This window comes from Plodia interpunctella, chromosome Z, assembly GCF_027563975.2.
Source record: "Plodia interpunctella isolate USDA-ARS_2022_Savannah chromosome Z, ilPloInte3.2, whole genome shotgun sequence".
NCBI classification, from domain to species: Eukaryota; Metazoa; Arthropoda; class Insecta; order Lepidoptera; family Pyralidae; genus Plodia; species Plodia interpunctella.
This window is the reverse complement of record NC_071324.2, coordinates 4,572,612-4,599,426: the sequence shown is the minus strand read 5'-3', so window position 1 is coordinate 4,599,426 and position 26,815 is coordinate 4,572,612. Positions and strand designations below refer to the sequence as shown.

The following is a 26,815-nucleotide window of genomic DNA, read 5'->3' as shown; positions in this document are numbered from 1 at the left end:
ACTGAAGAAGGCTGATGATAATTAAAATGCTAAAAGAAAACATCATGCTTGTAGTACATCGTCTGTACACATACACACACGCACACATAGATAGAATTATCTATCTTCTTGTAAATACAGATGGCGCTAAATGTCTCTCTTTCCCCCTTATATTAATTTCCTCTTTGGCCCAGGATAAGCTTCATTTTATACAGAGTACATAAATAAAGTAATAAATGGAACAAACAGGACAGGCCTTTATTAATTTTATATAATAGTAAATACTAGTTTTTGTCCGCGTGAATGTAGTTTTTATTTCAGGAAACACCTTAACATTTTCAGGGCAAACCTATATATAGTGCTCTATTTAAAATTGAATCTGCTAAAAATTGCCCTGAACAGACAAAAACAGCATAGTAATGTCTGTTTGAGAGCACACCGTAAAAGGCAATTACATCCGCAAACATACAGATGTACTGCAACGTCGTATCGTGGCAGCCTCAACAGTACCCTAAACGTGTTATTATATCGAACCTGAAGGGCACTGATCGATCCAATGCCAATAATCAACCCACAGACTTCGGTTGTAAAGGCATGAGCAGTAATAAACAGTGTAATTTGGTATACAATGCTTAGCGAAAACTAGTTATGGGACCTATCCAGATTGACATTTTTTCGTAATTACGTATATTTCAAATTTCAACGAAATCCTTAGCGCCATTTTCAAACACGCGATCACAAATATATAAACTATTCGTTTAGTAACATTAAGATAGAAATACTTATACCCAAGAGGAACTTTGTAGGATCGCATCTCTAGCAGTAGCAGCCATTTTATGCGACGATTTGAAGTTTAGGTATGCGCACATTTTTTTGTAGGTATTTCCAGTCCTCTTTTTCTTTAGTCATTGCGTCGATCAGACGATGGCAACCACTATATTCAATTAGTGTTGACGAACGGTAGTCAATATCGATTCTATTGCATTATATCGATCGTTTGGGAAAAGAAATACTTTTTCTATAGCAATCGGTAGTATCGAGATTAACGATAGCCGGTTTTGATGCGATGCCTATTACAAAGATTGTAGAGGTAGTATCGAATCACGATGTCGATTATACTATCGTTAGTATTGCTCTGCAATAGGAAGTACTACTGCAAATTTAACCCGCCAGATGCAACACTGTGTGGGTTGGTAAAAAAAAGCTTTGCCGCGTTTTGATAACTTTATCAAAACGTTTATTTTTTAGTGTTACTTTATTAATAGGGATTATTACACAAAGCTTGACGCAGACGGCGCTTCTGGTACAACTAGTGTTAACAAACTTTGCCAATGGAGGCAAAAAGCGCCAATGTTATTTTAAAATTTTCAATATTGTGAAACATTTACGACTAAAATACCTTCTCCGCAATCGTGTCTACTTTGTAGAGTTTTAGACCGTAAAAAAACTGAAGGGCGGTAAACTGGTCCTGAAAATTATAACGCCTTTTTAGGTTATGTTCTGCATTATTTCGTTAACTGTGGTGATAAATTTATAAATTTGATTTTGAATGAAAGCCATTTCATAAGTCGTCAAAAACAAAAGGCGGCAAAGCTTTAGTGTACCTAACATATAGTGCTGTATTCTGGCGGGATAAATGTACACCCAATACTCCCTATTCGCATTCTTGATTCAGAAATGTATCTAGAACGAAAATTTGGAGTTGGCAACACTGATTGTTATTATTGTGTGTCTGTGCATGCATTCATGCATATTCTAGCAAGCTGGAAGACATTTTGCGTCGGTGGTGCGCGGAGTTTGGACGGTTTGGGGTTTTAAGAACCATGGTGCACTGGCATGCGCCTGTATTTAGTGTATGGTGGAGTGCCTTTTCAATTTATTCTAATGATATAATATAAGTTCAGACCTCTTCATGCTTTCCAAAATTCATTTAAGGTTTGGACACGCCATAAGGAGAGTTGTGTTGTATTGCCTCGTTTAGGAATTCATAGGTAAGTGCCTGCGTGGTAATAGTATATGTCACGTTTTATTTACATTGCTAAGTACATACATTTGCACCATGGCCTTTCATTCTATTTCATTTACAGCTCATGAATCCAAACAATGAGAAGGATAATCAAAATGGCGGACTGCGCTCTTTGAATAGTGCCAAGAACGTGTTGGGAAAGCATGTAGTTTGTCGCGATTATGTTTGGGGTAAATGTATTAGAAAGCAGTGTAAACTACTTCACGAATGTGATATTAATACTATGCTAAGTATTTTACAATTTTGTCACGATTACCAGAACTCCACAGGCTGCAAGAGACAAAATTGTACTTTTTTACATGCAACAAGAGAGGAGGAGATATTATTTAGAGAGACAGGTCAATATCCTGCTGATCTTATGGAGAGGCATTATAAAATGAATATGTCCAGAGAAGGACCATCTCAACAAGGACCTCCTGCTACTACTCAGCTAGGGCAATCACCACATTCTCAACAAGGCCCTCCAATGTTGACAGTCAACCCTGTATACCAGTCTCCATGGTTTTTACTCCCACCACCACCACCACCAAAGGAGCCATCACCACCACCACAAACTTATAAGCCAGGTGAAAATATATATTTTTATACTATAATTCCTAACAGTTTTTATTTTATTGGGTACCTGAATTTATAAATAACTAGTGGCCAATCCCAACTTTAAAAATATAATAAATTAACTTTTAAAAATATAATAAATTATACACTTAAACTTTCCTCAGGAACCACACTATCTATTGGTGAAAACCAAATGAAAATGTATGTAGTAGTTTTTGAGTTTATCTCTAACAGACAGTTGACATGTCACCTACTGGTAAATAAATGCTATGCTCTCAAGGTGTTGTAGATAGATAGGTACTGTTATTTAGAAATTATATAATCCAATATGAAATGTATTATGTATCCAAAATTTAACCAAATTTATCATCATGGGGTGCCATCTTCGAATTAAAGTTTGGAGGTCAGTACATGGAAACCCTCATGGCTTTGGGCCGCTATTTTCAGTTGGTTGTATCTAAGTCCGATCCAATCCTTTATATATTGTTATATTTCTGTTAATTCTTGTATGACTGTCTTCATGTTCTCACTATTATTTTATCAATTATTGTTAATATAATGTAAATTAAAGGCTATATAGATTCAGCTTGAATGTCAAAGCCTTGAATCGCATGTCTTATGAAAATTATTATGTCTTATCAGAATTACTATGTAAATCTTAGATAATTACAATTTTATAAAATTTTAAAATATTACAGAACAATTCGAGATTCGGCTGCATGATTTTATAAACATAACAATATGTGCTGACTAAAGCACACCCAATGTTAAAAAAGACAGTTCTTCCCGAGATTCCCCCAAGAGCAGTAAAGGGAAATTATTTTCTCAGTTCTGATTATGTTATATTCCATTAAACAATTGGACACACCAGACCATTTTAGTAAGGGTTTTTATTTGAAAGGATAATAATGACAAATGTTTCAAGATGTCAATACCTCATCTGGTATTGTCTCATAGGGTATTTAAAAAAAAGGTAAACAATCTTGACATGTATATTGAATATTGAATTATTAAATAAAAAAAATACTTTATTAATCACTAGATGCATGCTCGGGGCTTCGTTCCTGTAGGAATTTCAATGGCATTAAAAATTCCAATGTGCTCACATAATATTGATTTAAATTAATATTTTTTTATTTTAAATTGTACAGTTTAAGCATAAATGAAAAGACATTCATATATGTCAAGATTGTGAACCAACTTTTAATTACCTAAAAGAAATTCTCACAACTTTCTATTATTACAGGTCCATCAGTAAATGCAGCTCCATCGACAACATACCCAACAACACTGTAAGTACAGACTCAAGACTGCTCTACCCTTAGATCACTTGCATGTTCCATTATTTATTAAAGTAATATTAAAATTCCCAGTTTTATTAGCAATAAATAAAAGATTGAAACGTTATTATTTTGAATCTTGCCTAATGACATTATTATTCTTTTTAGATTGGTTGATATTGTTTTAAGTTAACTACCACTTTTTTCCACAGAATTGACACAAGCAAACCACCCCCTCCATTACCTCAACAAGTCAAAAATGGCTCAATAAGGAGGCTACCGGAAGAAGAAGGTATAATTTAATCACATTTCAAAATTATAGTAAATATTAATAGTAAATCTAGTTGCATTTAGTAGTAGGCTCTGAATGTCTGTCCCTATTTTATATTACCACTACAAGATTTTACATACCATTGGTGTTTGATTGAAGTGCATGGACATTACAAAACAATTTAAGTTGTTGTTTTATTAACTTTTAAAAGAAATATATACTGCACACATCGTCTTGTATTTACATATATCCATGCTGACATGAATATAAAAAATTGTTCACGAATTCTAATTCAGTTTCAACATAGATCCATACTTTTTTATACCTATGGATTTTGCTTTGAAATTTGTGATTAATGAACCATTGTGAAATGAATTGTCTTTCAGGTTCTAAGGTGGCTCAAACAACATACCAACCATCACCATCAAGGCCTGTACAAGAAATGATACCGTAACTATCTTTATTTTTATATATTATAAACTAATATTTTCAAATTTATATGAGACAAGCTTTTGCCTGCTGCTTCGTCCGCGGATATTTTCCACGGGAACAATTATTTTTCTGGGATGAAAGGTACCCTATGTCCTTCTCCATACTTCAAACTACATGTATGCCAAATTTCAAGGAAATAGCTTGGTTTGAATTGAACATATTTTGGCATTTATTATTATATTATTTATTATATAAAGTAGAAAAATCCATGCAAGATAGAAGAGTGTCTAACAGACATACTAGCAATCAATGCTAAGCTTTAATGTATCGATAAGCATGCGACTATTCATCGAATGAAGCTTATTTGACTATTGGACAATTGTTTTTTGTTATCCTGTGGAATAGATCCATCACTTATTATGATACTTATCTATTTATTTTTATTATTACAGAATTGAGATTGACACCTCCAAACCTCCACCCAGGCTTCCCTCTGTCAAAAGTAACACAGAAAAAAGGCCTATATCAGATTCACATGGTAAGAGCTTTCTCAAGTTTAATACATAAACTAGCTGATTTTCCAATAAAGTCATTTTACATTCAGTATGTAAGGTTCTTCATCTTTTGCTCTTTCCATTGACATCATAGCAATATGCTTGGCGATAAATTACGTAAAAAGCATGTTTTATGAGAAACAAATAGTATATTCAGAAATATACGCTGCAAGCGAATAAATTAAATTACAAGCAAAGATTTAAATATTATGGGAACTACAGAATTATTTATTATGTAGAGACACAGTAAGATTTATCAGACAAGATTTTCAATTATGTTTCACAAGGGTCTTTTTATTATAATAATGTTTACAAAAAATGTATGATAAATCTTAACTTCTGCAGTTAAAAGGGTTTACAGTTACAGTATTTTGAAATGTTTTGACAAGTTTGAAAGTCTTTTTTATACAAACTTTAAACCTTGTCGAGTGAATTTGTGAAATTTTATCATTTTTATTTATGAAATATGCAATTATGAAAAAGATAATATGTGTTTATTTAATTTTGTATGTACAGTAACCAATGTATGTGTTATTAAACTTTTAGTCTAATGGCTGTAACATTGCAAATCAATAGGTTTTCGTTTGTGCAAATATTCCTTTGCATCTCTTTATAAGTAATAAGGCTATATTGTTGTGGGCACAGACTTCATAAATTAATACTTTAAGAATATATAGTTTTTTATGTATTGAGTTCACTATATGTGATATATATATATATATGCACGAATTTTAATGATTATTTAATATTTTATAATCCGATATCCTTTTCTTAATTGCATATTTGTAATACGTCTAAATTTGTTTTTCTAAATTAAATCAGTTATAGATGAGCCTTGAGAAAATATAATAAAATTTATTTTTTGTTTGCATTTTTAAGGCTCTCATTTTTTTTTGTTTTGTTTCTAGACATACAGACATTTTGGAATGAATGAAAGTACAAAGCAATATATGTCGAAATTTTATATTAGTAAAATATAAAAATCTTCTGAAATGTCTGTTCAAATAGCTACAAAAATGAAATTTTATTGAATAGTGAGTGCTTTCCGTGCTACATGTAATTTATTTTGTAAAATCAACATAATATTTTCACATGTACTTACACTACTACTATGTATGAATAAGCAATGCAAGGGTGAGTGTACGAAAATAAAATCGGTGGTAGACTACCATTCCACCATTTCTCACTCACAAACAAGCATTACTCGATGTTACAAAATGTATAAACTCACTTTCTTACACATAAATGAAATCTATTAAACATCTTGATAAATTCACTCCCTGCAGCCAGCACTAGCTCTTAAGTAGTAATGTGTAGCACGGAAATTACATAAACACTGAATTTGTTGATTTATTCATAAGATATGACTGTTATTGCTAATATTATGTTTTGCTTGGCATGTTGATTGATTTTGTTCTCAGTTGGACCTTGTAAAACCAGGAAGATAGACACTGAATCAACCACCTGCGAAAACTGTTTGCAGTGGGATCTCAGGTTAGATATCAGGATGTTTTCTGACGATTATCGCCAATCTAGTAACGTGTACGTACATTTGGTGTGCGAACAAATAGAAAACAACGGAGATGCGACTGTGATCAACGCCGTGCGGTGTGAAATTAAGTGATTTTACACTTAGCGAATTCTTTCGTCATAAATAAAAGAAGATCATGCTTGAGCTCTTTTATATTATTGAATTATGGTAGCTTCTATTATGCAATGTTTGAAATTTAACACAACAAGCTAACTTTTTGAATACTAAATAATAAATTGTCGTGCTGTGCGAAAAAATACGTATTTGAAAAAATCTACAGTTTTTACGAAAAAGCACCAGCTTAATTGATTTTATATCATATATATCGGTATATACCGGGTTTGATAACTCAAAAAATGTGTACTTCTTCCATGTGTTAACAAGTTAAAGAAATAGAATTATATTTTGAAAATATTGTCATGTCAATAATTTCACGCAAAATATAGCTTTAAGGCTAAGACAATGCACACAGTCCATTGTTGACTAGCTACCTTAGGGATAGGTAGGTCCTTGTTTGACACGAAATAATATTTCTTAGAAAATAAATGTGTTGTGTTTGGTTATTGTATCAATTACTCTTTTATTACTACGTTTTTTGCTATGGTCCCATCATTTGATGACGCTAAAATGTATTTTTATTGTTTAATTAATCTTTGATATATCATATCTCCTTTAATTGTTTTAATGCTACATGATTTGTGTATATTTCTCAGTTATATTGTTTTCTTCGGGCTCTTACCAGGACGGGACCACTCGGTTTGCGAGTTTGTTTTACTGGTGCCCGCTAAATAGTATTCTCATACAATATTCTGAAACCAAAAATTAAATTGAGTATTTCAGACATACACGTGAGTGATCTGAGCTACTGCCAATGATGTTTTGATTATAGAAATCCATTAGTGATTTTGCTTACAACATGATAAAGATATAAATTAACGCGAAACATTATCGGGCAAAAAATACCTTTTCTTTCTTGCATTTATTTAAAGCAAAAAATAATATGCTTCAGTCTTGCAAAGGCAGGATGAATTTAGTGTTATTGATTAAATTTAATTATGCAGGAATTTGGAGATAGAAAAGAAAAAGAAGGACAAATTGAAAGAAAAAGCAATCCTAGTATTGCGATACGAAGAGAAGAAGAAAGAACTCGCAGATATAGTCGACACTTTGAAAGGCTTGCACAATGATAATTCAAGTAACGAGCCTTATGATGTGAGTGCCATTATATTGTTGCTTAAGGTGTATTCCACTGCGCTGAAATAAAGTAACATATCCCCATCATAACAACACCCACATAACCCCATCACTTTCAATTATATATCCATAGTGCACGGTACTTAAGTTCAATTTGCATCAAACTAGAATTCTACTCGCCTGCGAAGATTGTAGGATCGTATTATATGTACGTGACGAGACGTACGTGTACGTGAGTGTGAATATAAAACCGGCCAAGTTCGAAACGGCTCACGCACTAGCTTCATGCATAAAAACGAGCAAAACAACGTTTGTTGTTGTATGTCCTTCCCTGCTTTCCTCCCTACCCCTTCAATATTTATTTTATTAGATTTTGTTGTTTAGCGACAACAGAAATACACATCTGTGAAAATTTCATCTGTATAGACTAGACGACATCTGTGAAAATTTCATCTGTATAACTATCACGGTTCATGAGATACAGCCTGGTGACAGGCGGACGGAAAGCGGAGTCTTAGTAATTAGGGACCCGTTTTAACCCTTTGGATTCGGAACCCTAAAAATCACGTAAATTTTCCCAGTGCGCATACGCCCATATTTGGTGATGAAGTAATAACTTCTCTTCAATGTCATCCATCGAATGGATCTTACACTATCTATGGGCAAAATCCGTCCTGTAGTGTTTGAGTTTATCGCGTTCTTACAGACAAACTGACGCGACATGGGGACTTATTTTTACAATATCTAAGGACTACATGAAAATGTTTTTGAAGAATGTTTCCCTAATGACATAATATTGATTAATGCGATATGGCAGCTATTTGCGCATACAATTATAAGTGTGTACGGTTTTGCATTGTTTACTTGCAGTTGGCGTCTATGGACTTAAGATACGCGCTGAGTGATCCCGATATAATTCTTCAACGCACGAAAAAGTTAGATGGACCCGAGTTTCTTTCGAATCGTAAGTTGCATTTGCTATTGAAACTTATTTCTTACTGGTTTCTGCTTGCTGCAATCAAACGGCTGTGGAATATTTACAATGTCGTATGGTGTGACTTAGAAGTTCAGAGAAGGATCACATTCATTGACTTCATGGATATATGGATATTATTTTTAAAAACCCATTTTTAAATAGGTGTGAAAACGAAAAATGGATATATTATAACGTACTCGCTGTTTAGATTTATTGGCCTACACAGTTTAGTTTTAAATATACATGTGTATTTTTACAGCTCAATTATCAAAATCGCAATCTAGGAACACATTTGATATAGCTGGAAGTTCGAGTTCAAATGAGACCATTAGAAATGGCCAAGGTCCCACAAATGGGCTCATATCATCAGCTGCAGGGGACCCGCCTCGTAGCTTTCCGTCGAGCGCGGCGGTGTCGACACCATCTCACCCTACTCCTGCGCCGTCTCAGTTTTCTGCGTCCACTAGTGCTACTCCCACCAGTGTTGTGACGCCGTTCTCGCACCCGCCGCCTGCGCCCCCGCAGTTTACAATGGGACAATCCTATCGACCTGCCAATAATCAATTCAACTCCTACTTTCCTGGTAAGTTGCGCAATCTTACAACTTGCTTAAAGGATTCATAATAACTAATGTTTTAAAAATATCTTTATTTTTCTAATTTTTATTTTTCTAACCTTGAAAAGGTTACCGATATTTTTAGAAATATGCGAAATAAATGTTTAATTGAAATGACCAAAAATAGTTAAGTTGTCTAACTTTAAATACCGATTAACATATATGCGTTTATATATAAATAATTTTTTGATGTTGTTTTAGGTCCAAGCAATGAGTTCAACAATTCCACCATTCCACAAACGCCTGGTTTGCCGCCTTATGACCAAAACATGTATTTTAACGTGAGGGGAAGACCTCCCCCTCCATTTACATAACATATGTGGGGTATGTAACGTCAATATGTGGTGCTGTAAGCGAAAATGGTATTTTATAAATGTAAATTAAGAGGACTGCTAGCAAGACTGATTTTTATTATTAATTGATCTCGACATGGGACTGAAGTATTATATTGTATTAGATTTAATAATGTCCGTCCAATTTTGCCTTTTGTAATTTTATATAAGTTTACAATTAATGTAAATAATAAATAATGGTGGTTAAATATCATGACTATTGTACTTGTAAAGACTGATGTACACATTATTTTGGAGAGTTGTTATTTATTATTTAGTTTTCAGTCCTTTTACTCGCTATTACTGTTGACTATGAAGTATTCTTATACTATGTTCCTACATAAATATTAGATGTTTTGCTAAGATATGAATATACTCATATTTAAATGTATAGTACTATATAAATGCAGAATATTTATCTCCATTCAATATTGGATTAAATGAGAAAAGAGAGAGACCCGACTAAGGTTAAGTCAAAAAGCAAATAAATAATTTAATTATTAAGCAAAGTTACAGGAATAAACTGCCTTGATGCACATAGCTAAAGCTTAATTCTATATTCAAGCTGTGTTTTGCTAGCGTTTATATAGTATTACATTTTAGTGTTTGTACACATATATTTTTTATAAAAGTATACGCAATGTTTTGTAAACTTTTAATAATTGCTAAGCGACATATAATTCTTAAATGTAAATTATACTTTACCATTGCTAAGCGACATATAATTCTTAAATGTAAATTAAACTTTACCATTGTTATGCTGCGACAGATATATAGAGATACTTGCCATGATGTTGCGACTACTGCTGCCATTTTTCTGTGATACCTTAACTTATTACCTATTTTTTAAGTTATATAACCATCATGGCGAATATTTTCATATTTCTTTTGCTCAATAATATTTTATATTGCATCAAAATATGCCTTTTAGACCTAATTTCAATAATGATGACAAGAATAATTTTAATTCAATTACAGTGTGGCTCCCGTCATAGAATAGTCTTGTAGCTCAGTCAAAATTTTTTTAATATTTTTTTAAGAGAATAAGAAAAGAGTATTTAAACTCACAACAGAGGTTACAATTTACACCCTCACCACCCTCACTTACTTGAAGTTTTATATAAAAAAAATATATAATAATTAACTTCCAAGTCCTAACCAGATTGTGCACCGTTTGTGTGCAATAGGCCCTAAGGGCTTTGTAATGACATCTGCAGCCAATTCACTACTTTTGATGTAGTATAAATTTACAATATTATTAGATATCTTTTCTCTAATAAAATGAAATTTAGTGTCTATATGTTTCGTCCTGTTGTGGTGTATGGGGTTCTTAACTAAATTCATGGCACTCTGACTATCAGAACTGAGGACAACTGAAGAATATTTATCTGTTATTTCGTAAATAAAACGGCGTAAATAACATGCTTCCTTTGTAGTTGACGTTAGTGCCGTGTATTCTGCTTCGGTCGAAGAAAGGGCAACTGTAGGTTGCTTCTACTTCGACTCCCAGGATACAGGACTTCCACTTAACTGAAAAATGTACCCAGTATAAGATTTTCTGTCGATTGGACAGTTCGCCCAGTCAGCATCACAGAATCCTTCTAATGGCTTTCCAGTTCAGATCAAAGAATGATCTTACGGTGAATGATCTGTAGGACTCTTTGCAGCAATCCAGTGTTCTTTAGTATAACATGTATTGAACTGACTTAAATAACTTGTAGCATACGCTATGTCAGGTCGTGAGTTGACCATCAAAAACATAAGGCAACCTATTAGATTGGATATGAACACTCCCAATATTATCGTCAGTTGTCCGTTTCATGTCCTTTTTTACTAATGGAATACTCCTCTAGAAAATATCTTGATAGATCTTTCATGACAATGTCAAATGTCAATTCTGAATCATAAAAAACTATAATATCATCAACAAATATACCTAGAATGACAACTTCTTGTTCAAAAGGTTTTTTGAACAGGCGTGGTTCTGAAGTTCCTATAAAACCAATTTTTACAAGTGTGTCGTTTAACTTTTTGTTACATGCTCGTGGTGTTTAAGGCCGTAAAGAGATTTTCTTAACAATCAAACCTTGTTTTCTTTACCTTCTTCTAATAAACCAAGAGGTTGTTCCATAAAAACCTCGACGAGATCTCCGTTTAAGAATACTGTGTCCACCTCTAAATGCTTCATTCTCAATCCCATTTCCGCAGCTATTGCAAATAAGGTGCGGAGAGAAGAATTACGAATTACTGGCGCAAACGTTTCGTCATAGTTTACGCCTTTTACTTGATGAAAATCTTTCAACGACCAGTCTAGCTTTGTACTTTGTGATATTTCCATGAGCATCCTTCTTGATCTTATAAAACCATTTATATGGTATTACCCTTTGATTAGGCCTATCGACTAAATCTCACGTGTGAAGTTTAATTAAAGATTCATACTCATCAGCCATTGCATGATGCCATTTATTTGCGTCATCCGATTGAGTAGCTTCATAATATGTCACAGGTTCATTAGTATCAACCGGTGATACATTGTAGGATAATAAATCAGGTGATTTCCTATTTCGGGACGGGTACCGCTGCTCAGAGATTAACTCTTGCCCCAATGTTGCTGGCTCTTGCTGAGACTAGAAAGTCTCTGCAGCTCTTTAAAGGTTTCTGACTCTTGAGCGCTTTCTAGATTTATTCCTGAAGATGGGCCAGCCGTAGGTTCGGTACTTTCGGCACAATTAAGGAATTGACAGTCTTCACGCTCAGCTTCCTTTTCCACTAAAAATAATATGGAGTCTGTAGGTACCAGCACAGAGTCAGCTTGCCTCTGCTTCAACCCTGTAAAGCAATCTTAGAAAAAGTTTGCATCTCTGGACGTAATCAATTTTCGTGGGTTAGTTGGATCCCTAAAGATATAAGTATTGGGATTTTTAGAATAACCAACAAATATAGCTTCCTTTGCCTTTACGTCTAGTTTCTTCCTTTGACACGATGGAATGTGGACAAGTGCTCTACATCCAAATACTCTTAGATGCACTAAATCACTTTTACGACCACACCATTTGTCATAGGGAATTTGCCCTCCTAAGGCTCGATGAGGGGACCTATTTTTCAAGTAAACGACCACTTGGAAAGCATCTTCCCAGTATGCTTTATATAGTGAGCTCTCAGCTAACAACATCTTCTGCCTGTAAGGCAACGTCGCCTGTGTAAGGTAATCAACAAACTCCTTATTCACGAACTCCTTCCACCGTCCGTCCTAACAGCTTTAATATCTAATTTAATTTCAACAAAGGTTTGAAATAATATAAACTTATTTTTAACCTCAGTCTTGGAAGAAGTGAAAAACAATACCTTTCAAGTATAATCATCTACTATTGTTAACATATAACTATTTCCTTGAAAAGAGGTGGTGGACCTAAAAGATCCATATGTACAAAGTCTAGAGAAGTAGCTCTATTATTAGCTACATTATTGAAAGGTTTTCTAGTCTGTTTTCCTTCCACGCAAACGATGCAACTATTTTTATCTACTAATGCAAACTACGCCTACCTCGTGATTCTTCAGTTGGTTCATGCCTATGCGACACAAGTGTCCTAACCTCTTGTGCCAGGGTTTAAAACTACTCTTATTCTGACAGTGAGAGTGTACATCTTGTGTTAAATTATTGTCTGCCAAATTTTTGGGAACATTTACCGTGCCATCTAAAACGTATAGTCCACCACAGGGCGACGCATGAATAACAGAATTATCTGTAAAACAAAAAGTTTTAGATTTATAAAAAGTACATCCTTTATTATCAAAAACACAAGTAAATCCTTAATTTGCTTTTAAGTCTGGTACAAAGCAACATCACTGATCCGATTGACCATGTTTCCAGGCGTTTTTATGGAAATATCTCCAATGCCACAGCATTTGATCTGTTCTCCATTTGCGACAGTAACACTACCATTATCCAAGATCTTTCAATTTGTAAACGTCTAGAGGTCTAGAACATCCTGAATACATACCATTTGTCCAATTAAGTTATTAGAAGTAGAGTTGAGGGCTGTAAATGTGGTGTCGCTAATATTCACCACATTGCTTTCTTCCTTCTTATTTCCCATCGGACAGTCTGGCCGTTTATGTCCAGGTACTTTGCAGTCGTAATATATAACTTCCTTTTTCTTAGACTTCTTGACATGAAATACGGAGTCTATAGAGGTACCTGCATCCTTTGATATTTCATTCAGCAGTTTTGTCTTCACTAAGTCAATTGTAATTTCGACATTACTATTTTCGAGAGCCATAATGAGGGGTTTGTATTTTGGCGTGAGACCCCCTAAAAGAATAGCTGCTATCGGCGTGTCCTCTATGACTTTATCAATATCCGCCAGATCCTGAGCATTTCTGATTGAGATTGGTTGACATTTCTGCATTAATGTAGAGTTCTAAATTACTAAACTCTGATAGACTTCTGTACAATTTCCGTTCTAGAGCTAATCTTCGTCCCATTCCCTTATCTTCATAAGCTTTCTGCAAGGAATTCCACGCTCCGGCACCAGTTTTCGCAGATCTGACGTGAGTGACAGCTGCACCGTCTACTGTTAGGCAAATTTTTGCTAAAGCTTTTGAATCATTTCTTGCTTTCGCTGAGGCAGGGGTCTGGTCACCCGTCGGATATCCATCTATTGCCACCCACAAATCCTCATGCATTAAATAGTTTCTCATTTTGAACTTCCAGATGATACCCATCTTTGTTTTTCAAACAAAGGGACGGCAGAAACGAAGTAGACTTCGCTGTGCTCATAGCATCTCCACTTTCCCGTGACATTTTTCTTCTATTTATAAAGTCACGCAATTGAAAAGAAATATTTACAATTTCTTTTTATTTACAGTTCATGCTGATTAACGTCTTGTAGCTCAGTCAAAATTTTAATTTTATTATTATTTTTTCTTAAGAGAATAAGAAAAAAATATTTAAATTCACAACAGATGTTACAATTTACAACAAATAGGACCACTTCATATCCTCTCTTGGATTAAAAGAAATCAAATGAATTTTTCAATCGTTCGTACGACTTGGGCCGGGTCACGAATGTAACCAGGGTCTCGCTCAGATGGGAGAGAGATATGACATACCACATTAAAATATGTCCCTTTCGTTTATGTAATGTATCTTTTGCATTTGCGAATGTATTTGATTGTGAGTGTAAAACCAATATATGTATAAGATTAGGAATACGTGGATCAATTACGTTGTTGATATTCTGTGATAATAGATGTTTTTTTTTTAAATGCTAAATATGAGTTACTCATGTGTGATTATCGACGGAGAATCAACTTAGATTAAGTATAGCGTAGGCCAAATCATCACTGTTAGTAAAGCGTCCGACGATCGCCATGTTCGACTTTGGTGTGCGTTACTCCAGCTAGAAAGTATATCCTACAGAAATATGAAAATAACATATAATTAGTGCCTAATCAGCTATGTACATACATAGCTGATTAGGCACAAATGTTATATGCCGGGCACATGCCCGGCATATAACATTTGTGCCTGTCGTAGTTTTTTTTATATGGCAAAAACTATTTCTTCTGGAGTAACGTTGTTCTAGCGTTACTCCAGAAAATTTTAAACTAATAATCGGAGAGAGAAATATTGTTCATAGTCAGGTAGCTTAGCTTATCAGGTACCTGAACACGCACAAATTATATTTTCGCGGCACATACTTCCACACACATTTGGCATTCCCTGATACGCGAATCGCATTTGCTACGACGCTATCGAAAATGAGCCCATGTGTGTAAAGATTGTATGATCACTTTGCTCTAAGTGATGACACTCTTGTTGAAAAAAGTCTACTACGAGACTAAAACTACTTTCCTTCTATAATCACACGTCAGTGACCTGTACTTTTCATTATAATTTCTGTTTCTCATATTAGTTTTAATCAAATCAGAGGTTTTAATATGTGTAAAAAGATTGATATCTGGTGGCACGGTAGTGCCCCCGCCATGTCAAGCAAAAAAGCGGCACTGCCGTATCATCCATCCTTTTCTCGAAGCAAATCAGGCCATTTTCGACCTCCCCTATAACTTCGTTGTGGGTAAAAATAGAAGCTTGAATTTTTAGTAACCAAGCAAGCATTATATAAACACCCAAATTTCATTCAATTTGAACCAGTTGTTTAATAATTATGATTAGTCGAATTATTTAATTTTGTCACTCACTCACTGACCAATCATCAAAAGTCTAGCAGACATAGAAGTACCAAATTTACAATACAATTAGTGTTTAGTGTACAAATCATAAGTTTAATACCAACGTACAAGATAGCCGTTTTTTTGTAGTCATTCGAATTTGGTCAGATAACCAGCCGTTACGCCGATAAGTTATTTGCATGTTTTGTTTTATCTTTTTACATACGAAATATTTTAAGCTGATATTTTGCACCAATATGATTTATTTGCACCAATATATCACAATTTGGTTCACACCCGCACGTTTTGGGTTGACCCGATTTCTTGTATGTTGACGTCAAACTTATGATAGCGCCGTTTAGACTTTTAGTACTATAATTCAATAATGGATGTACCTACACTTTTGAAACTTTTATTGATATATAAGGCATTAAGAAGGATCGAATACAGTTTTCAGTGGACTTATGCGTTTTCTCTTTTCGGCTTCATTTGTACACTAAACACTAATCGTATTTTAAATGTGATACTTCTATATGTCTGCTAGAAGTGCCTTAGACTTGATGATCGGTCAGTGAGTGAGTGACAAAATTAAATAAATTCAACTAATCAATATTTTTAAACCACTGTTTCAAATTTCATGAAATTTGAAATACACCGTGTTTATAAAATGCTTGCTTACTTACTGAAAATTCAGGCTTTTATCCACAACGAAGTTATAGGGGGTCGGCAATGGTCTGCATTGCTTCGAGAAAAGGATGGTATTTATGGGATTTAATGTTTCGTATGGGTGTGTACTTTTATCGTTCATAAATGTGATCTATATTTACCTAGTTATTTACCCATGACCAAAAAAATTAGGCTTATTAGGTGTGTTATACAAGGTAATAATAACTATAAAGACTTATTTGCTTTACTTTAGTCAATGTATAGTCAAATACCAAACTCATCGATCCAAATAATATTTAAAGTCCCAGAAATGACCCGACCACATCACTACCTCATAGTTCTTATAGTGGATTTTCAAATAAACATTCCCATATAAGAAATTTGTCGCAGACTTCCTACCCACTACCTTGACCCATTGAGGAAATTGCCAACCGTTAATTTCCCACCACATTAAATACTTACATATCTACCTCATAAACATATTCGATTTTACAATTAGTTTAATATTTAGCTAGTTAGTTACTTAGTTAAGTAAAAGTACATATCTAAGTTACGGGTATTACTAGTCCAAAATCTAGTTGAGTTTTAGTCGTGATTGTGATTTAAAAATACAAAAATATTATTTCTATGTAATCTGATGTGCTTGTGGTTTGAGGATGTATCTCAAAAACTATACATGCTACAGATATAGTATTTACGCCAAAATCAAATATCTTCCATAACATAATTTGTGAAAACAACATATTATTGTAAAGCATTGTCCTATTTATTATACAATCTTCGTTTGAAATTGGCCCTCAGACCACACGTTCAAGAAACTTTCCAAGCCAGACAGACTTACAAGTTTTCGGCTTCTCATTAAAATCATATATGCTATTACATATTTTGTGAAATTTTGTGAAAACATAAACGAATCTCCACCATGTTTTATTAAAGAGTAACGAGATTTCGAAAATTAGGGTTCTTTACTTTTTGACATTTCACGTTATTTCCAGTTAACGTCGAAACATACAGGAAAAACAAAAAAGGCCTCTTTTTATGAAAAAAAATGTGAAACCAATATAAGTATTCTTGTGCCATAATAATAATATAATATCAAAATGTAACATATTGGAAAATATTTTTGTACAATGAATTTTTGAAAATAAATATCAATGCTATTTGCGAATTGTTGTAATTTATTTTTTTCTTAATTTCGTACAGACAACAACATAATTTGGACTCTATATCGTCTGAAAGTAAATACATATATGTAAATTAATTCTTTAAAAATTCGGTTCATGGTTTAATTTGATATGTTGTTGTCCGTACATCCTTCATGACAACTTCAAATATGTGGTGCATATATGCTGGATTATGCTTGCGAACTTTCAAAGGTAAACTTCTACATTTCAATTAAATTACATTGTTATTATTTCCTTGTGCAGTATAGGATATAGTAAAATTTATTTTGAATTTGCAGGAATCGTGACTTGTTTCAGTGAAGTGACTGTTTGGTAGCAGCCGCCACGAGTGTTGGAAGTGTCACTAACATGGACAGTGCTAGTTTTAGTTGACAGTGAGTTGTTATCGTTATCACTGAAGATATAGATTATAATAATTATGCCATTCTTGTGCATACGTAATTTTAATTTAAAGTTCGGTTTTATACATAGTGTGTTTGTAAATAATTTTATATGTTATACATATTTTTACAATTATTTATAGCAGTAATATTAAAATGATTATACCCGTTTGTTCAGGTAGGTGGTAGGTAAGAAATGCACACTATCTTGATGAGTATTTCTTGACAATTATTATCATTGCACATAATAAATCAAATTGAATTTATAATTGATTAGTAATGTGCAAATATTATATTTTTAAATATGTTCGATAAAAAGATGGTCAAGTTGTGTACATTTACCTAACCTATTGTGTAAACAAATTTGGTATAGTCATACATTTAGTACATAATCCTAAATCTGTGGGCATAGTAATAATATGGCAGTGATAATCTCTAAGATCATTAATTTGAGATCTTTGACACCACACCGTATAGAGAAATTCGTTGTATGCATAGGGTGTAAGAAGCATAAATACAAATTCTGGTACTAAATAGCTAATATAACAAAAACAATTATATGTATAATAGTGTCTGAAAAAGAGATAAGTACATAATTTCTTTTATGAAGCACTGCGTCGAATAAATCTGCGCAAAATAACTGGGGCTTTGGCCTTGATGGTTATTATGGATTTTACTTTTTGCCCTTATTAGTGTAGTTTTCGAAATCCAGTGAGTTATTCCTAAGCACAAATACATATATATATATTATATTTTGCATTAAAAAAATTAAGGAACCTTCATTTCAACCCTCTATTTTACAGCCTTAGCGGTGAAATTCCCAAAATATAATTAAATATTTTATTTTACTGGTAATAAACGTTCATGTTAAATTCTCAATTAAAAAATGGCGAAGTTTCGCCATAGTCTACCCCGGAATCGAAAAAGGCGTAAAATACTGACCACTTTATCCTTAATCCACATAATTTTTGCCCATCTCATATTCATATTCATTTATTATCTCTGCTTTTAACTAATACATTTAAAGAGACCTTTCGCAATCAGCCCGCAACTCAACTTTGAGCTCGTACATTGCGACTTTCCGATATAATTTGAGCTTTATTTTAAAATACATACATCTAAAATAAGGACTTATATTTCACATCATAATACCGTTGTAAATTTGGCAATATATATGTACATACTTGCTTTTTAATAAAATATTCCATTATTACAATTCACGGAAGTCTTAACATTTACAATTTCAAATAACTCATAATTTAACATAATTATAATCGTTAAAAAAATCTAGAACATAAGACAAATAACGGGTCTGACGCAGAATGTGCACTTCGCAAAATGTGCACTTTTCTAGGATATAGCTAACTAACTAGGATATAACTAACTAGCTAGGATATAACTACTAACTTCTAGGAAAATATAATATAACTTTATGTAACAAGATAGATAATGCCAAAAAGTGAACTTTATTACTAAGACTTCGCTGTCTGTCTCTCAGTAACGGTGATAGCTAGAGTTGAAATTTGAATTCTGTTGCCACTATAACAACAAATAAAATACTAGGTAAATAATAAAACAGTACTGTAACAATAAATAATAAAACAGTATGAAATAAATATCCAAACATACAACAAACGCATTTTTTTTCGCCATTTTGTTATATCCTAAAAATAGCACATTTCGTTAAGGGCTTATTTTGTGAAATGCCCCTTTTAAGAAATGCACATTTTGCGAAATGTACATTTTTGGGTGACTTATCATTTTGCGAAATGCTCATTCTGCGTCAGACCCCAGATAACATTGTTGAACAATTATGTTGTTTCTAAGTGTATCGCAAAATCTCTAAAAACATTTAACAATTTGTGAATTTTTCCTATGGTGTTTCGCTTTAATAAGGCAATTTTATCATCAAAATAATTTTTGTCCATTAATATGTCCGATTATCTATGTCTTTTATTAATCTAATCTAAATAGATAAAATACACGTAACAACGAAATAAAAACAACTTAAACTACTAATAAATTAATACAAGACCGCGTGGCGCCCGCGCACCACCGAAAAGTGCTCTTAAGGGAAAATATCAAAATTTCTCCAATGAAAAATTAAATATGTCCAGTTCAAAGCATTCCTTATCTATTAATTAGGCATATGAAGAATCCTTCCTTAAAAGCGGTGCTTGAAAACTTACTAGGTATAAACTAAAAGTAACATCCCCTTACGTCTAACTTATAAACGAACATAGACGCGCATTACGTACCTGACCATACAAAAATCGCGCACCGCTTCCCATACGGATTAAATCTGCGCACTGGCTTCCCACATTAATGGAGAGGTGTTTTTGGGAATATCACTTTATAGCCACGTGAAAATGTACTATAATTTATTTCCGCATTTATAATTAAGTGTATAATTAAGTGTGGATTTAACGTAAGAAGTAATATTCTGACTTCTGGAGCAATAAAAACTTACTATTTTAGGATGATTTTTTATAAGCATATTCATAAAATCCTGTAAAGTTCTGGTAGAAAGAAAATAGCAAAAAAGAAAATTTACGAAATAGATTGTACCTGATAATAATTCATAGTAATTTAGTGCAATGCGGTGGCGAAAACATTTATTACGTATTTTAATTCACACTTATATCGTTATATTTATTTATTAATAAGACATTCAAAATTAAAATTAGCCATAATAGAAAGGAACATGAAATATAAAAATTCTTTGTTTAAAATCTTAATTAATATAGAATAACTTTTTGAAACTGAAATATCTGTATAAAATTTACTTTATCCTATCGAACCGGGGTAAAGTAAATTTTCATTGATTCGGTGGAGATTTTTAAAGCGTCGACATGCAAAGAAGAATTAATTCGATGGTTTTTTAAATCTCCACTCTACGTTTTTATAATTATAATATATTTGACGCTATAGAGACTTTCTAATATTGAAACACAAGAGCAAAAAATCAAAGCAAGTATAGATATGTATATTAGTAAGTACTCCGGGAGTGGTCCATAGGAACTTATCTGATGGAATATCACCGTGGAATTATTTTTTACGTAAACTTGATAATAACAATCCTGACGGCGCGAAATATTTTTCTTATTTACGGTATATATTTCTCCACGTCGTTTTATCTGTCTTATTATAGCTGACTTTAATTTATATCATATAATTTTCGCCTGGTCGACTTTCTTAAAAATTAATATTTTGACATCAAATAATATACAGGGTTACTTGTATATAACGCATAACCTTCAAAAGGCGCATAAAGTACATAGAGACTACTTGATGCGATTTTCACACTTACATATGACGAGCGGACACACGTAATAAACGCGGGCAAAGCCGCGGGCAAAAGCTAGTCAGTCTGTTATTATTAAATTATAATCAAATGCGTACTCTGCCACGACATCATAGGTTCGCCCTAGGGACTCCCGAATTTATATGAATTATGCACGTGACCGACGATCAAATTTGGACAGTAGCCGTGGTGATTAATCAATCGGCAAAGCCGATGATCAGAAAAATTTTAGTTCAAGATAGTTTAAAGTGAATGTGTTAACTGTAAAACATGTCGATATGATTACATTGACTATATATATATATATATTGCCTACCTTGCACTTTTAAAAACTTTTGGCTTCGATGAATGTAACATGGGCTATATACTTACATGGTCGAAGTTACAGTTAAAATTTTGATGGAATTGAAAGGGACTTGACGGGAAGTCACGGTCTTTTCGTACAAAAGTTTCAAGAAATATACTGGGCAAAATCTATGATTTTTTCCCAAAAAACGTAGTATAAACGAATGAACGAGCGAATAATTCCAAAATTTTTTTTTCTTTTTTTCAACGCTTGCTAAGTTAAAGCTTTGGCAGGTCGAAGATTCGGCCGGACACCGGAATTATACCATCCATCAGATAGGCTCTAGGTTTTGATCTACTTATTTCAAATATTGGTCTTCAAAAGTTGTATTTAATTCTAATTTGGAACAAAACTTAAAACAAGATGTATATGTATATGTACATATATTAATAAAGTTTAATAAGGCTGGCGCAGTTTATAGATAGGTAATAATAAATATAACTTCAAAACAAAATAACTGCAAACTGATGATGCACACATTATTGCCGCATGAAATAGTATTTTTGTTATTGATAATAGTGCTCTTCAATAAATCCGTCAACATAATACACCAATCTAGATATAGCTTTAGAAACACACGCTAGAATTTGATCGTAACATTTAATTATAAGATTATAACTACTTGTTTTATTTTTCTCATTCCTAAGTTGAATAATGCCTCAACAGAAACGTTTTATTTCGAAACGTTTTCGTAACCTTGAGTTTTATTAATAATGTCTATTATTCAAATTGCTGCCCAAACAAACATAGGCTTATTATCAAAATTTTTATTATTACCAAAAATTCCGAGAAGATCCATCTATATGTTCCATAGTTTTTGGGAATAAGTGGGATTACCTAACTAATATAGTTGGTCGTAAACCCATATATGTGCCCAAGGAGCAACTGAGTTTTATCTCAGATGTGCCTTGGACACATATTATTCACGGGCGTAGCCAGGTGTTAATATTGGGTGGGGTACAAAAATTACATTACATTAACCCTTTGATTCTTATGGTAATTGACAATTGGGGAGTCCTTTTCTGTTAGGTATGAATACGGGATATAAAGAATAGCGCGGCGGAAGGCGCGAAGGAATCAAATCATATATTTATATATACTATTTTAGGAATAGTAATTAATGAGATAATTATGCTGCATGCCGTTCTAAAATTATATCTTATTTGGGGTTTGAACCCCAAAAACCCCTGGCTGAGCCCGTGATATTATTTACAGCTAGGTACATATAGTTATATTTATAATATAACCAACTTGTTCATTGTATTTAGTCATGTTCTATAATTTATTCGTTTTTATTTTTAATAATTTTTATTAGAAATAAGATTCTTCAAAATAAAATAGCAATAATACTACTAAACTCAGCTGGCCATAGGCTCAAAATGATCTATACCAAAATATATAATATAATACACAGTGATTGCTATATTTTTATATCTTAACGTGTTAATACATATTAAACTATCACAAATAACAGTTTTCTTACTTCTCAGATGTAAGTTATGTGGACGTAATTCCCGGTCAACGAGAGCCAACCATGGAGTTATTAGGTATCGGAGTACGATTTAGTAAGTACTTGAGTAGGTACCTCAAGTACTTATTAAATCCATGGTGGTGCCTACTGATTCCATAGAGCCAACGGATGGTTTCTAGCAGCGCGTGCGGGGCCGCCTCTAAGTCTATGGTTTCTATAGTCTTTAGGTGCGCAGGACGCGGGACGCAATTCGCTCGCGCCGATTACATTAACTAACCTGTATGGACGTGTTCAAATTGACGCGAATGTCGCATGAGCTGCAGCGAAATATACGCGGTATAGCGAGCGACTGATTTTTCGAAGTGCTGTTGAATTTGAACCTGGAATTATTTTTACAAAAAGTAAGTAGGCAAATAATTAAATAAGTTAATAAGTGGGTAATAAACTGTGAAACTCTCTCAATGTTAAGCTTGAGTTCCTCAGTTCACGAGCCCATTTTCTTCTTTCCTATTGAGAAATCAAATATAATGACTCGCGGGATTTGTCGCGCAAGCGAATCGCGATGATTCGCGTCCCGCGTCCCGGCGGAATTCGCCTTAGTTTGAACGAAGCTATCTGAAATGGCATAATTTTAGAAGGACCTCGCGCGCTCTGTGAAATGGTAGTCAGAGCAAACTAGACATGAATGTTTACCCAGTTTGATTTACACGAGGGAGAGATTGTATAGAGCACTAATATCTTTTGCTCAAATTTTATTTTTATAATGTCCATCCGTGTACCGTGTAGTAACTGTGGGTTTCTATCTTATATAATTACGCTCATCCCATGTCTATAATTTCTCAGTTTACGTCACAAATTCTACAACAGAACGGCCAGTATTAGTCGTACGCTTCCACCAGTTGACCACTACATCACCGGTCGTGCACAAAGCACAACGCATGGAATTAATAGGTACTCCGTACAACTAGTACCTACTAATTCCATGGCACAACGCGACTGCTGCGCTTGCCTATTTCACACAGGGGGAAAACAGTACAGTACTGCTTCTACTAAAAACCAAATTTATAATTAAATTTCAATCTACCCAGGTTTTTGGGAGTAAACGGAATAAAACTGGGAAGACGGAACAGAGGAAACCGTTTCTGGTATGGCATCAAATACGAATGAAACAATACTCTCTTTGTAATATTATTACAGAAATGCTTTATTATAATTAATCAGAGAATAGTACTGTCAGTAACAACAAACAAAGCATTAACATTGACAGTACAGTCCAGTACTTTTCTGTGCGTTCAAATAGAAGCAGTGCTGTTATATTGTTATAGGTATTGTTCTTCCCCTGTGTGAAATAGGCATAAGAGATCTCTGCTCCTCGTGGCATTCACGTATCACGTCGTGGCTTCTTCTTTACTAAACCTTGATATAGATTTTGCACTTTATTATATAAAAATGTTATTTTTCAGCTTTTAATATTTTGTCTAATGAACCGTATTTTACAGAATTTTAATCATATTCAAGTTATGTATTAGTTTACAAATAAAGTTGTTATTATGATTAGTAGGTACTTGTAATAATTGCTAATACTTACTTATTATAAATAAGTGGCATAATGTAAGGTTAAATATATTAGTCTTTTTTATAATTTGTAAATTTAGACTCATTAATGTTTAAAGAATTTCATACTATACATATAAACGAGTTTGTCAATGCTCTTATCTTATTTTTTATCCAATTTTCAAATTATTTAGACAGGTAGGTATATCCTGTATCCCCATGCCCATGATTCGTTAGGTGTTAGTGATGTGAGAAATGCGCTCCGAGTCGAAACTCTGAGCCCAGAATCTAATCTACTGAGATTTGAAATGTGAATCTTCGTTTTCGAAGACGTTTGCTTCGAAAAATATTTTTATGTAATTGTTAAAGTGAAGAGCAAGATAATAAAATAATCATCTCAACGGTCTAGTTTTCCAAGGCGTTATGAATGAAATATTTTTATTTCAGACATAGTCCATATCCGGTTAGTAAGCAATAGGTACTTAAAAACTATCACTTGGATTTGTATCCACCTCCGGTATAAAGGTGATTCCCATCGGTATACTAAAACTTCCGCGATGCTATTGGGAGTGAACCGCAGTCACCAGCATGCAAGCAGCAACACACTTATATTAGATATTAAATTCAACTGACCAGTTCAAATTCCACCCAGCAGTTTTTGCGTGATGAACAAGCATACAGACAGCTTCTATTAGTCCCATAAAAACCTTCTAGACATTCTCACTTATTTCTCACGTTTTATTATATTCTGTGTATACATACAGTCCCCTAGACAGTCACAGCAATCTATACAGCTTTTCATGGAAACTGAATGAAAGATGGCGTTAGGTGGTCGTAAAAGTCGTATGAAATTCAGTTTGAATTAGCCGTCTGGATACGGCTAATTAAAACTGATACCAGTGTAAGATATAACACACCCGATAAGAAAGAAAGATGTAAACAGAAGCTGCGTGGAAAATCTTTTCCGTGGACAACGTACGAAGTGACCCCGGGATTTGCAGGTTGCAGCCGTTTTAGCAGGGTGTAAACAATTCAAAAATCAAAGACTACTAAGTATAAAATTAAAGTATGCAAATGTTGTTATGTACTCCTAAAATATTACGTTATTATGTTATACATCGAGATTTAGTCAAGGATTCTTAAACATCTACGTATTTGTATATCTAATAAAAAAAAGAAAGTATCAAATTGAAATGTTGTAGTGTCAACTAAAAGATTTTTAATTTTGCGGTTTTATTGTACCACGAGACAAGACTAATCACCATAGATTTAGAAAAGGCTGCACATGAATATCAAAATGATGGGATCACTGTTTGAAAAAACGATATCATCTCTTTTTTATACTCTATTGATACCAATTGACACCTTAACTTATAATTTTCGTCCCTGCTTATTTTAGATATTTAATGTAAATGCTGATCCCGCCATTCTGACATGTCAAGATGGTGGGATCAAGTTGTTACCACAAATCTATTAACCATTTAATTAAACTGTATAGCCTGCGATTTAATACTCATTTAATCCCTCCTCATCCCACCTCCTGGAAGTTGTAAAACATTTTTATAATTGTTTATAGTGTTTTTGTTATTTATTTTGTTTTTTTCTGCAGCTTTCACACCTGTAAAATGTTAAGAGCACAAACTCAAAGTTGAATTAATTTGCCTTTGTTTGGCTGGACTGAAAATGCACGCCATAGATTTAGCACATAATGACGCATTGTATATACGAATACTTACATAATGAAATGATTAATAAAGTACTCTAAAATAAACAGCAAAAGGCGGCAAAGCTTTTGTGTACTTATCATACAGTGCTGTACTCTGGCGGGATAAATTTGCAGCAGGGAGTAATGTACTATTAGTTATTACTAGCGCTGAGAAAAACGTATCATTCGAATCTGTATCAGTGCAAAGATTCGAATCAATGCATCATTTGGATCAACTGGATCATCGGATCTCAGACAGATTCAAGAGCAGAGAGCTAGATTTAG

General features: G+C 33.5%; 1 protein-coding gene across 2 annotated transcripts; it reads left to right on the top strand.

Moving 5' to 3' along the window:
• The first annotated feature begins 1,732 nt into the window (after nt 1–1,732).
• On the top strand, nt 1,733–26,531 carry LOC128683322 (uncharacterized). 2 transcript variants are annotated; one of them, XM_053768823.2, is made up of 12 exons: nt 1,733–1,970; nt 2,067–2,571; nt 3,807–3,852; nt 4,053–4,132; nt 4,498–4,561; nt 4,996–5,081; nt 6,519–6,591; nt 7,690–7,840; nt 8,693–8,786; nt 9,058–9,381; nt 9,616–9,738; nt 18,049–26,531. In XM_053768823.2, exons 2-11 carry the CDS (start codon nt 2,070–2,072, stop codon nt 9,726–9,728), a joined length of 1,533 nt encoding a protein of 510 aa, XP_053624798.1. In that variant the 5' UTR covers nt 1,733–1,970; nt 2,067–2,069; the 3' UTR covers nt 9,729–9,738; nt 18,049–26,531. The 2 variants fall into 2 exon arrangements, with proteins under 2 accessions (XP_053624798.1, XP_053624799.1); XM_053768824.2 differs by lacking the exon at nt 18,049–26,531 and having other exon boundaries at nt 9,616–12,690.
• Nucleotides 26,532–26,815: the final 284 nt, after the last annotated feature.

Coding starts and splice junctions, on each gene's coding strand:
- LOC128683322 (XM_053768823.2), top strand. CDS start 2,070: ATGAATCCAAACAATGAGAAGGATAATCAAAATGGCGGACTGCGCTCT. Junction 6,592..7,689: donor TGTTTGCAGTGGGATCTCAG/GTTAGATATCAG, acceptor TTAATTATGCAG/GAATTTGGAGATAGAAAAGA. Junction 7,841..8,692: donor CAAGTAACGAGCCTTATGAT/GTGAGTGCCATT, acceptor GTTTACTTGCAG/TTGGCGTCTATGGACTTAAG.